Genomic DNA, 13,277 nt, shown 5'->3' with positions numbered 1-13,277 from the left:
ACACGCAGGTCGATGGAGCAATACCTTATCTCCTGCCTAGGTAGCCTCCTACCTGCCGGCATGAACATCCAACTCACAGACCTCTGTTAATACCCCTGCCCCCCCTTACCCCCATCCCTATCTATTAGTCTGGCTCTCTTTCTCTCCCCCCCCCCACCCACTATAATCTCCCCCTCCCCCAGCCCTACCTTTCTTTCTCTTATTTCCCATAATTCTCCACCTTTCCCCGAGCCCATTTCCCTCCAGCCTATCACTTCTTAGCTCTCTACTCCATCCCTCCCCCCACTTCTTATCCCTCCTCGACCATCCCATGTTACTTCACTCCTGATGAAGGGTTTCGGCCCGAAAAGTCGTCACTACCTCCTCCCATAGATGCTGTCTGGCCTGCGGAGTTCTGCCAGCATTTTGTGTTTTTATTTATCTCCAGCATCTGCAGATTCACTCATGTTGCCAAGGTAGGACTTGTACAGTGACTAGTTGTTCATTGTGGTAGAACAGAGGGGTCTGGAGATACAGATCCACAATTCCTTGGCATCAGAGGTAGATAGGATCATAAGGAGAACTTTTGGCACATTGACCTTCATAAATCGAAGTATTAAGTACAGGAGTTGGGAAGTTTTGTTGAATTTGTATAAAACATTAATTAGGCCTAATTCGGAGTATTGTGTGTAGTTTTGGTCATCTACCTGCAGAAAAGATGTCACTAAGATTGAAAAAGTGCAGAGAAATTTACAAGGTTGTTGCCAGTTCTTGAGGACCTGAGTTATAGGGAAAGGTTGAATAGGTTAGTACTTTTCTCCTTGGAGCATGGCAGAATGAGGGGAGATTTGATACAGGTATATAAAATTATGAGATACAGATAGGATAAACACAAGCAGGCTTTTTCCACTGAGATAGGGTGAGACTTGAACTAAAGGTCACGGATTAAGGGTAAAAGATGAAATGTTTAAGGGGAACTTTTTGCTTAGAAGTTGGTGAGAGTGTGGAATGAGCTGCCAGCAGAATCAGTGGATGTAGATTCAATCTGGTGTGTATGGAACTGGAGCAGATAGCAGAGGTACTTAATGAGTACTTTGCTTCAGTAATCACTACAGAAAAGGATCTTGGCGGTTGTAGGTGACTTACAGTGGACTGAAAAGCTTAAGCATGTAGATATTAAGGAAAGAGGATATTCTCGGATGCTTTTGGAAAGCATCAAGTTGGATAAGTCACTGGGAGTAGACGAGTTGTACCCTAGGCTACTGTGGGAGGCGAGGGAGGAGATTGCTGATCCTCTGGCGATGAACTTTGCATCATCAATGGCAACGGGAGAGGTTCTGGAGGATTGGAGGGTTGCAGATGTTGTTCCCTTATTCAAGAAAGGGAGTAGAGATAGCCCAGGGAATTATAGAGCAGTACGTCTTACCTCAGTGGTTGGTAAGTTGATGGAGAAGATCCTGAGAGGCAGGATTTATGAACATTTGGAGAGGCCTAATATGATTAGGAATAGTCAGCACGGCTTTGTCAAAGGCAGATCATGCCTTTTTTTTGAGGATGACTAAACAATTTAATGAAGCTAGAGCAGAAGATGTGGTGCATATAGATTTCAGCCAGGCATTTGACAAGGTAAACCATGCAAGGCTTATTGAGAAAGTAAGGAGGTATAGGATCCAAGGGGACATTGCTCTGGATCCAGAACTGGCTTGCTCACAGAAGGGGAAGAGTGGTTGTAGACGGGTCATATTCTGCATGGAGGTCAGTGACCAGTGGTGTGCTTCAGGGATCTGTTCTGGGACACCTACTCTTTGTGATTTTTATAAATGACCCAGATGAGAAAGTGGAGGGATGGGTTAGTAAATTTGCTGATGACACAAAGGTTGGAGGTGTTGTGGATGGTGTTAGAGGTTACAGTGGGATGTTGCTAGCAGGCAAAACTGTGCTGAGAAGTGACAGATGGAGTTCAACCCAGGTAAGTGTGAGGTGGTTCATTTTGGTGAGTCTAATATAATGACAGAGTATAGTATTAATGGTAAGACTCTTGGCAGTGCGGAGGATCAGAGGATCTTGGGGTCTGAGTCCGTAGGACACTCAAAGCTGCTGCACAGATTGACTCTGTGGTTAAGAAAGCATACGGTGCATTGGCCCTCATCAATTGTGGGATTGAGTTTAGGAGCCGAGAGGTAATGCTGCAGCTGTATAGGACCCTGGTCAGACCCTACATGGAGTACTGTGCTCAGTTTTGGGTGCCTCACTATAGGAAGGATGTGGAAACCATAGAAAGGGTGCAGAGGAGATTTACAAGGAATTTGCCTGGATTGGGGAGCATGCCTTATGAGAATAGGTTGAGTGAACTCAGCCTTTTTCCCTTGGAACGACAAAGGATGAGAAGTGATCTGATAGATCACTTCTATAGGATGATGAGAGGCATTCATCGTGTGGATAGTCAGAGGGCACACTTTTAAGGTGCTTGGAAATAGGAACAGAGGAGATGTCATGGGTAATTTTTTTTAAGCAGCGAGTGGTGAGTGCATGGAATGGACTGCCAGCAACAGTGGTATAGGCTAGAAATATAGAGGACTATGGGTAACCCTAAGTAATTTCAAAAGTAAGGACATGTTTGGCACAGCTTTGTGGGCTGAAATGCCTATATTGTGCTGTAGGTTTTCCATGTTTCTACAATTTCAACATTTAAATGAAGTTTGGATAAGTACATGGATAGGAGGGTTATGGAGGGCTGTGGTCCAGGTGCAGGTTGATGGGGGTAAGCAGAATAATACTTTGGCTTGGACTAGATGGGTCGAAGAGCCAGTTTCTGTGCAGTAGTGCTCTATAAGATAAAAATACCCAATCTTACTGATAAAGGACACCTAATACATGATGTTCCAAAGAGTTTATCAATGGTGCACCGAAACACAAGTCACTGAGAAAAGAATTTACAACTCTTAAAACAGAAAGGCTTTAAAAGAAAATAGATAATCCAAAAAATCTTACATAAATGATTTTATTATAGAAATTGAACATTTACAAGTTTATTTACATTCCAATGAAACTTCATATTTAACCAATTAATTTAATCGTGTGCTCTCTACATACAATACCATAATAATTATTACACAGCAGTACTGACCAAATTAGCTAAATAAAATGTCTTACTACCCTCAGCTTCTACCAATAAGAATTTTAAAACTGGATTAAATACTACACATTTTAAATTAAAATACTTTTGCTAAACAATATTATTGCTAGCAATATCTTAATGTAGCAATCTACTTAAAAAAATGTAAATAATTTAGTAATCTGGTATATATTTGAAATGTAGCACTTTAGAAAAAGGCACAATGGAACTGTTTTTAAATCAGTTTTTATTCTCATTTTCCACAAACAAGAGAAAATCTGCAGATGTTGGAAATCCAAACAAATACACACAAAATGCTAGAGGAACTCAGGTCAGGCAGCATCTATGGAAAAGAGTACAGTCGATGTTATGGGCCAAGACCCTTCAGCAGGATAGGTTTCCACCTGAAACATCGACTGTACTCTTTTCCATAGATGCTGCCTGACCTGCAGCATTCCTCCAGCATTTTGTGTGCATTGCTTTATTCTGTTTTTCCTTGGTTAGTCTGGATTTAGTGCTGAAGTAGTTTGATAGTAGCACTTGATTTGTCAGATTTTTCAAGTAATAAACAAGCAGTCCACGGCACTAATTGTTGATAAATATACAAAGCAATTTCAGCCAACACAGATAAATTAATTTCAACTTGCAATTATTTTGTTTAAAAAAATCACTCAATGTACTATTAAGGTCTGTAAACTAAAAGTTTAACATTTTTGAGGTACTGATTGACAGTGATCAGATGATTTTGGCAAAGACACAACTGAAGCAGCAAGATTAAAGAATAAATGCAGGCATAATTTTGTCAGTTTAACTGCCATGGCTCCTGAGATAACCATTGATCCCCAATGTATTTAGTAGAAGAAAGAAAGGCAATGTTTAGTGAAACCAGAATGAAACATCTGACATTAATTAGAAAAATGTAATTTTTCAACTTTACATTTGAACAATTAATACAATAATTGAGTCCTGATCTAACAATTCTATTAATATACAATATCTCACAACATAACACTGTAGCTACACTTCAAATCAATTGATTGTTCACATTCCATTATAAGCTGGGCCACCACCTCCTTCCGGTACCACCCAGTTGATATTCTGGCTGGGATCCTTAATGTCACAAGTCTTGCAGTGAACGCAATTCTGAGCATTAATCTGCAATCTCATTCCATCACCACTTTCCAAAGGAACATACTCATAAACACCTGTGAGTTGTGAAAGAAATAATTTATGTCATAAAATTTACACGGGGATCAACATATGGAATATAAGCAGTAGAACCTGGCGGTATGGTAGTATAGTTTTTAGCACAACATTTTGCAGTACAGGCAATCTGGGTTCAATTCCTGTTGCTGTCTGTGAGGAGATTGTACATTCTCCCCACAACCTTACGTTTCCTCTGGGGGCTCTGGTTTCCTCCCACAGTCCGAAGATATACCGTGATTAGGCTAGGATTAAATCGGGGGATTGCTGAGTGTTGCAACTCAACGGGCCAGATGGGCCTTTTCCACTTTGTAACTCAATAAATACATAAAAGGCAGAGAACTCTCTAAGATGGACTAAATTAATCAGTATATTAATCAAAACATTAAAAAATTAAGTTCACAAAAGGAATTCCCACATGCATTCTCTTTCTATTTCTAAGGATGGTATACACAATTATCTAGCAGTTTACAAGAACACTGATGAATAGCGCAGAGAAATTATTTTGAATAATGGTCACTAGTTAGACATAGAACTGCTGAAGGATAAACTAATGGGCCATCTTCTCAGATAGTGGAATAGGTTCCTCTGATTGGAAAACCTATATTCAATCACTATCCAACTAAGTGCCCAATTCAATAGGGCCTCTATAGAGCCAGTGTACCAGCAATCTCTTCACTCCTGTGTATGCAGTCTCTAGGAAGTACTGGGCTTTTGTGTTTCGGTGAGACGCTGGCTGAAGGGAAGGGAGGCACGGACGAGTTGGAGAACATGTCAGCTGGAATTCTGGTATGTCTGAACAGAGGTCCGAGAATTTTCAGTTTAAAAAGGAAATTAGAGTCAGAGATACAGCATGGAAACAGGCCATCCGGTCCAATTTGCCCATGCCAACCAGTAGCACTCCTCCGTCTTAATCATATCTTTCAGTTCTTAGCTTATAGCTGTCTAAGCCTAGGCAATTCAGAATCAAATTTATTATCACTGTCTTATATGACATGAAATTTGTTATTTTGCTGTAGCAGTACAGTACAAAGGTATGAAATTACTATGTCACAAAATAAAAAAGTGCAAAGAAAGGAATAATGAGATAGTGTTTATTGGTTAATGGATCATTCAAAAATCTTATGATGAAGCAGAAGGAACCTCATTTAGACAGTTCTTAGATGGTGATAGCAACTTTATTTCCACCACTTTATCAGGTGGTATATTCCAGCTACTTACTATCTCTGGTTGAGAAAGGCCTCTGCAGATCCCCAATCTTAGCTATATTCAAACAGTCAATGAATTCATTAGAAAGTGGTTTCATTTACTTCAATTCAAAGGTTATAGTCAGGTCAATGTTTTGGTCAAGGCCCTTCATTCTGAGGGGTGGGATGGTTGACAATCCTTTTCTCTCTACAGATGGTGCCTGACCCACTGAGATCCTCCAGCAACTTGTTCTGAATGAATCAACAACAACCAAAGGAGATTAAACCTCTGGAAAGGAATAAGAATCTATAACTGTTCAATGCATTGGAACAATTAACTGCCTCTTACTGAAGGGTTGACATTGTAAAGTTAGAAATATCACAACATTCGTGGAATTTGAATTCAGTTTTTAAAAGCTGAAGACATAAAACTGGTGTAAGTGAAAGTAACTATGAACTGCTTCTTTAATGTTTATTTGGGCAGGAAATTGTGCTGAGTCAATATGTATGATAATCCATGCATGGCACCAAAAGAGATGGGGGAGATGTTAAGGTGAATTTTAAGTGCATTTGTACTCAGAAGACCGACACAGTCTATAGAAGTGAGGCAAAGCTGCAGAGGAGGAGGTATTTGCTGTCTTGAAGCAAATTAGGGTGGATAAATCTCAAGGGCCTGACAAGGTGTTCCCATGGACCCTGTGGGAGGCAAGTGCAGAAATTGCCAAGGCCCTAACAGAAATATTTAAATCATCCTTAGCGACAGGAAAGGTACTGGAGGACCGGAGAATAGCCAATGTTGTTCTGCAGTTTAAGAACAGCTCTGAAAACAAACCAGGAATTGTAAGTCAGTGAGCCTGACACCAGAAGTGGGAGAATTATTGGAAAATATTCTCAGGGACTGGACATTTGAGTATTTGGATAGACATGCACTAATGAGGGATAATTACCATGGATTTGTGCGTGGTAGGTCGTGTCTAAACAATCTTAGAGTTTTTCAAGGAAGTTACCAGGGAAGTTGATGAAGTCAAGGCAGTGGATGTTGTCTACATGGACTTTAGCAAGGCTTTTGACAAGATCCTGCATGGGAGGTTGGTCAAGGTTTAGCTGCTTGACATTGAAGATGAGGTAGTAAATTGGACTAGACATTGGTTTTGTGGGAGAAGCCAGAGAGTGGTAGTAGATGGTTGCCTCTCTGACTGGAGGCCTGTAACTAGTGGAGTGCTGCAGGGATCAGTGCTGGGTCTGTTGTTTGTCAGCTATATCAATGATCTGGATGATAATGTGCTTAACTGGATCAGCAAGTTTGCAGATGGCACGAAGATTGGGAGTGTAGTGGACAGTGAGGAAGACTATCATGGCTTGCAGTGGATTCTGGCCCAGCTGAAAAATGGATTGTAAAGAAAGCTTTTGGCACATTGGCTTTCATAAATCAAAGTACTGAGCCCACTTCTATACTGTCTTCCAAGCAAATAGACGTAAAAAAATCCATTTAAGATATCCCTCATTTCTTCTGGTCTACATGGATTACCATTCTGATTTTCCAGAGGACCACTTTTGTCCCGTGCAATATTTCTGGTATTAATATTCCTGTAGAATCCTTTAGGATTCTCCATTGCTTTTTCTGTCGGGGCAATCTTATGCCTTCTTTTAGCCCTCCTGATTGCTTTCGAGTGTTTTCTTACATTTCTTATACTTCAGAAGTACATAGTTTGTTCCTACCTGCTGATACCTGCTATGCACCTCCTTTTTTTTCTTAACCAGGGCCCCAGTATCGCTTGAAAACCAAGGTTCCCTAAACCTGTTATCTTTATCTTTTATTCTGATAGACACATACAAGCTTTGTACTCTCAACATTTTTCTGGGGAAGGTATGGACTGTACAAAAGGGGTGAGTTACGCTGGGATTTGAGAGGGACCAATGCCCTTGTGGCAGGTTTGCTAGAGGTTTTGGGGAAGGTTTAAACTAGGTTGCTGGGGGATGGAACCAAATTGTTAGGTCATATAAAAGTGAAAATGGTGAAAAGATGGAATTTGCAGAGGGACTGTGAGGAAGGATATCTGGTTGATAAGGCATAAATGCAGCCATAAACATGAGAAAATCTACAGATGCAGAAAATCCAAAGCAACACACACAAAGTGCTGGAGGAACTCAGCAGATCAGACAGCATCTATGGAAGTGAATAAACAGGCGATGCTTTGGGCTGAGACCCTTCTTTGGGATTGAAAGGGAAGGGAGAAGATGCCAGAATAAAAAGGTTGGGGCGGTTGGGAAGGAAGCTAGCTGGAAATGTAGTCAGTTGTGTGGGTTAAAATGTATTTAAAGCAGGAAGTATTAAGAACAAAGGTAATGAACTTAGAGCACGATCTATACAGGGAATTAAAAAGATAGCTATTACCTCGACCTGCTTATTGCAAGAGCAGGATTATCTGCTTGATGTTCTGGAGTTTAAATGTTTCAAAGCAGATAGGGAGGGAGGGAGGGTAAAGAGTGTTGGTGGTGGTGGTGAGGGGGAGGGGGGTTGTATCACTGGTTGCATCACCACCTGGTATCACCCTTCATACCAAACAGTGAAGCAACCAGTTAGAATGCTCTCCATGATACGTCTGTAGGAATTTGCAGTGTTTTTGGTGAGGTACTAAGTCTTCTCAAACTCCTAATACAATGTACCACTCTCATGCTGCCTTGTAATTGCATCAATATGTTGGGCCCAGGATAGATCTTCAGAATGTTGACACCCAGGAACTTGAAACTGCTCACCCTTTCTACTGCTGATCCTTCAATAAGGAATGATATGTGTTCCCTTGACTCCTTTCTGGTCCACAATTAATTCCTTGGTCTTATTGATGTTGAGTGCACGGTTGTTGTTGCGACACCACTCAAGCTGCTGACCCATCTCTCTCCTGTACACCTCCTTGTCACCATCCAAAATTCTGCCAACAATAGTTGTGTTGTAGGGAAATTTACAGGTGGTATTTGAGCTGTGCCTAGCCACAAAGTCATGGGTGTAGAGATTTCGTAGATTTTAAAACAATTATGTATAATGTAAAAAATGGACAGTTTCCACAAAGTATCCAAAGATAGTTTAAAATGAGAGAAAGTCAACATGATTAGAGAGGAATATGGATATTTCAAAAACAAAGAACAAATGTAAAAAATCATTGTATTTCAGTCAGAGGGTTGTAGTAAGAATTTAAAAACATGCACTAAACAAGTTAAAAAAAATTATTTAATGAACAAATATAAAATACATGATTTAAAATGAATGGGAGTAATATAAATAAATTATATTTGGAATTGGATTTTGTGTTAAAAGATTATGAAATTTTTTGTTTTTAATGTGATGATTGACGCCAAATATGTTGTTGTATAAGTAAGAGGGGTAGGCATAATAAGTTGTAGCTTCAGCCTCCACCCTTTTGGTCTGTTTTAAAGAATATCTATGTTTTTTGTTGTAATTTTGTCCTATGAAATCATCGTTGTAAATGATGCTTTTTGTTATGTTTGTACTGACCGAAATAAATTAATTTCATTCATTCAGAATAGACCAGTGGGCTAAGCACCTCGAGGTGCACCACTGTTGACTGTCGGCAAGGAGGTGATGTTATTTCCAATCCGCAAAGACTGCAGTCTTCTAGTGAGGAAGTTAAAGATCAAGTTGGAGAGGGAGATATAGAGGATGAGGTTTTGAAGCTCGTTGATTAGAAGAGAGTACGATTGTGTTAAATGCTGTAACCAATAAATAGCAGCATGATGTAGATATTACTATTGTCCAGGTGATCCAAGGCCGAGTGGAGAGACAGTGAGATAGCAAATGCTGTAGACCTATTGTGGTGACAGGCAAATTGCAGCTGGTCCAGGTCTTTGCTTAGGCAGGAGTTGATTCTAGCCATGACCAATCTCTGAAAGCATTTCATCATAGTAGATTTGAGTACAACTGGGAGATTGTTGTTGAGGCAGCATGCTGCTCTTCTTGGGCACTGATATGATTGTTGACTTTTTGAAACAAGTGGGAACCTCCAACTGCAGCAGTGAGAGATTGAAGATGTCCTTGTACAGTTGACTGGCACAGATTTTCAGAGCCCCACCTGGTACACCATCAGGGCTCGATACCTTGCGAGGGTTCATCTCCTTGAAAGATATTCTGACATCAGCCTCTGAGACAGAGATCACAGGGTCACCTGTGATTTGTATGGGTGTAGCTTTTTTCATAGCGTGCATAAAAGACATTGAGTTCATCTGGGAGTGAAGCATCACAACCATTCATGATGTTAGGTTTCTTTGTAGAAGTAATGGCCTCCAAACCCAGTCAGAGCTGACAAAGATTTGATTCCATCTCAATCAAAATTGTTTTTGTTTTGCACTTAAAATAGCCTTCCAAAGGTCATACATAGATTTCTTATATAGTTCTGGATCATACCTGGACTGTGAACTATGTGAAGGAACCATAGTTGAGATGAGAGGTGGAATTTCTAGTCGTGTGGGAGAAGGATGCATACTTGAGGTTCAGGTTAAGGACTACACAGGATTCTTGAGTGTTATAAGGTAGTCAGGAAGGCACTCAGAAGGGGGCATGAAAAGGCTTTGGAAAATAGTATTAGGGAAAATCCCAAGGCATTCTACATGCATATAAAGAACAAGAGGATGACTAGAGGTAGACTAGAGTAGGATGATGGTAGGACCACTCAGGGATAAATGGGGAAATGTGCCTGGAGTTGAAGGAGGTAGGAGCTCCTTAATGAATACTTTGCTGTAGTATTCACAAGGTATCTTGAATGTGAAATCAGCATAGAATAGGCTAATGTGCTGGAGAATGTTGAAGTTACGAAAGAGGCACTGCTGAATCTTCTGAGAAATATTCAGATAGACAAGTCCCTGGAGCCAGACAGGATATACCCCAGTTCACTATAGGAAGTGAGGGAAGAGATTACAATGACATTGAAGATGATCTATGCCTCCTCACTGGCCACAGGAGTACTACCACAGGATTAGGGGATGGCAGATGTTGTACTTTTATTCAAGAAGGGTAACAGGGATAATCCTGGGAATTATAGATCAGAGATTCTTATGCCAGTGATGAGCAAGTTAATGGAGTGGATTCTTAGAAACAGATTTATGAGCATTTGCAGAGACGTAGTTTTATTAGGTATAACAAATTGCCAGAGGAACTCAGCAGGCCAGGCAGAATCTATGGAAAAGAGTACAGTTGATGTTTCCAACCGAGACCCTTCATCAGGACTGGAGAAAAAAAAGTTGAGGGGTAGAATTAAAAGCTGGGAAAGGGGAGGGAGAGACACAAGCTGATGGGTGTAACTGGGAGAGGGAGGGGTGAAATAAAGAGCTGCGAAGTTGATTGGTGAAAGAGATACAGGGCTGGAGAGGGGCGAGTCTGATAGGAGAGGACAGAAGACCATGAAAGAAAGGGGGGGGAGGAACACCAGAGGGAGGCAATAAGCAGGCAGGAAGAAAAGGAAAAGGGGATGGGGAATGGTGGAGGAGAGGGGGACCATTACCAGAAATTCAAGAAATCGATGTTTATACTATCAGGTTGGTGGTTACCCAGATGGAATACAAGGTGGCCTTCTCTTCCCCCCCCCCACCCCTCATCTTATTTTTTCCTCTAGTCCTGCTAAGAGTCTCTGCCCAAAACATCGACTATACTCTCTCCCATAGATGTTGCCTGGCCTGCTGAGTTCCTCCAGCATTTTGTATGTGTGGCTTAGATGTCCAGCATCTGCAGATTTTCTCGTTTGTGATTGTCATTAGGATAGTCAGCATAGCTCTGTGATGGGCAGATCATATATCATGAGCCTAATTGCCATTTTTGAGGAAGTTACAAACCAAATGAGGCATAGAATTCATGGACAGATTTGGAATTGACTAGCTCACAGAAGGTGGCAGGAGATGGAACATATTCCGCCTGCAGTGTTGCACAGGGTCCTGTTCTGGGACCCCTGCTCTTTGGTGATTTTTATAACTCACTTGGATAAGGAAGTTTAAGATGAGTTAGTAAGTTTGCAGATGACATGAAGGCTGGTGGTGCTGTGGATAGTGTAGAAGGTTGTTGCAAGTTACAATAGGACACAGGATACAAAGCTGGGCTGAGGAGTGGCAGATGGAGTTCACTCTGAAAAAGTGTGAAGCACTATGCTTTGGAAGGTTGAACGTCAGGTAGAATACATGATGAACAGCAGAATACTTAGCAATGTGGGATCTTGGAGACCAAGTACTTAGATTCCTCGCAGTTTCCACGCAGGCTGATAGGCTGTGGTTAAGAAGACATATGGTGTATGTTATTTGGGGGATTGAGTTCAAGATATGTGAGGTACGTTGTGTTCAATTTTGATTGCTTAATTAAAGGAAGGATGTGGAATCATTAGAGAGGGTAGAGAGGAAATTTACCAGGATGTTCCCTTGATTAGATTAACAGGTCTATGAAGAAAGGTTGAGTGAGCAAGGGCTTTTCCCTTTGGAGCGAAGAGTACAAGTGGTGACTTGGTATTAGTGTAGAAGACTACGAATCATAGACAGAGTGGATAGCCAGCACCTTTTTCACAGAGTGGCAATGGCTAATACCAGAAAACATCATTTTATGGTAGAGTGGGGAAAAGGTTAGGGGAGATATCAGAGGTAGGTATGTTTTTTTTAAAAAAACACGGAGTGGTTGGTGCCTGGAATGCACTGTAGATGGTGGTCAAAGCTGATACATTAGGGACACTAAGAGGCTCTTAGATAGGTATACTGAAAGAAAACTGGAGGGTTATGTGCTGCATAGGAGGAAAGGGTTAGATTGATCAAGGAGTAGATCAAAAGGATGGCACAACATTATGCGCTGAAGGGTCCCAACTGTACTGTTCTATGTCCCAAAGGTATAACTCAGGGCTTAGAAGTGCAGAAGGGCTCCTGCTTCACAGCTCCACAGCCCACATCCTGACCTCAGGCACCGTCTCTGTGGAGTTTGCACATTTTTTCTCCATAACTACACAGGCTTTCTCCATGGTCTCCTGTTTCCAACCAAATCTCAAGCGTGTCCTGATTGGTTACTTGACAACTAAGTATACTAACAAGTAAATTTATTTCCTGTTAATGGCAAACAGAATTAAGGGCGAGTTGATGCATATGTCAAAGGAACTCTGCTATAGAGGACACAGAATAAAGAGATGGAATGAGCTTAATGGAATTGCCCGATTTGAGCTAGGTAGGTAATACATATGGCATTACAAATACTCATGGAATAAACTAAGCTTGGTAACAGTAGTTGTATTTTGTTTTGCAAAAGTGTATGGAAAAAAGAGTAATATAGTAAACATAACAGACTTTAATCTTCATGTAGACTAGGAAAACCATATTTGCAATAATAATGTGGAGGATGTGATTATTAAGTACATTCAAGTTAAATATTCCAGCCTCTCCAGAAACGAACATTGTGCAATGAGACAGGATGAATTAATGAGTATTGTGGAAAGAATTTAGGCAAATGACAGAGAAGCAGAGTAGCAGGGGATTTCAACTTCCACTTAATTAATTTGAATCACCTCAGTATGAAAACTTCAGAAAAGATGGATTTAAAAAAAGTGTAATCAGGAGAACTTTTTGAGCAGTATATAGATTGTCCCAATAGGGGCAGTAACATACCTAATCATAGGCAAATAGTTAGAGTGTCAGTGGAAATAATGACCTTAATTTAAGGTGTTTATGGACAAGGATGAGGACAATTTCAATACCTTATGACAGAATCTAGCAAAAATAGGCATTACTTTACATCCTACAGGTGAAAGTAATTTAAAAGTGAAATA

The 13,277-nt window shown here is 40.7% G+C and overlaps 1 protein-coding gene across 1 annotated transcript in view; it reads right to left on the bottom strand.

The window, feature by feature from the left end:
• Positions 1-2,971: 2,971 nt before the first annotated feature.
• Positions 2,972-13,277, bottom strand: part of etfdh (electron transfer flavoprotein dehydrogenase) — a 57,191-nt gene continuing 46,885 nt past the window's right edge. Inside the window, exon 13 of the mRNA XM_059964938.1 lies at positions 2,972-4,299. Coding sequence (XP_059820921.1) covers positions 4,136-4,299 — 164 coding nt within the window. The 3' untranslated portion in view covers positions 2,972-4,135. The remainder of the gene's footprint in view (positions 4,300-13,277) is intronic.

The sequence above is a fragment of the Hypanus sabinus genome, chromosome 3, assembly GCF_030144855.1.
Source record: "Hypanus sabinus isolate sHypSab1 chromosome 3, sHypSab1.hap1, whole genome shotgun sequence".
Lineage (NCBI taxonomy): Eukaryota > Metazoa > Chordata > Chondrichthyes > Myliobatiformes > Dasyatidae > Hypanus > Hypanus sabinus.
The sequence above is the reverse complement of the archived record's forward strand: the minus strand, read 5'-3'. Positions and strand labels throughout refer to the sequence as shown.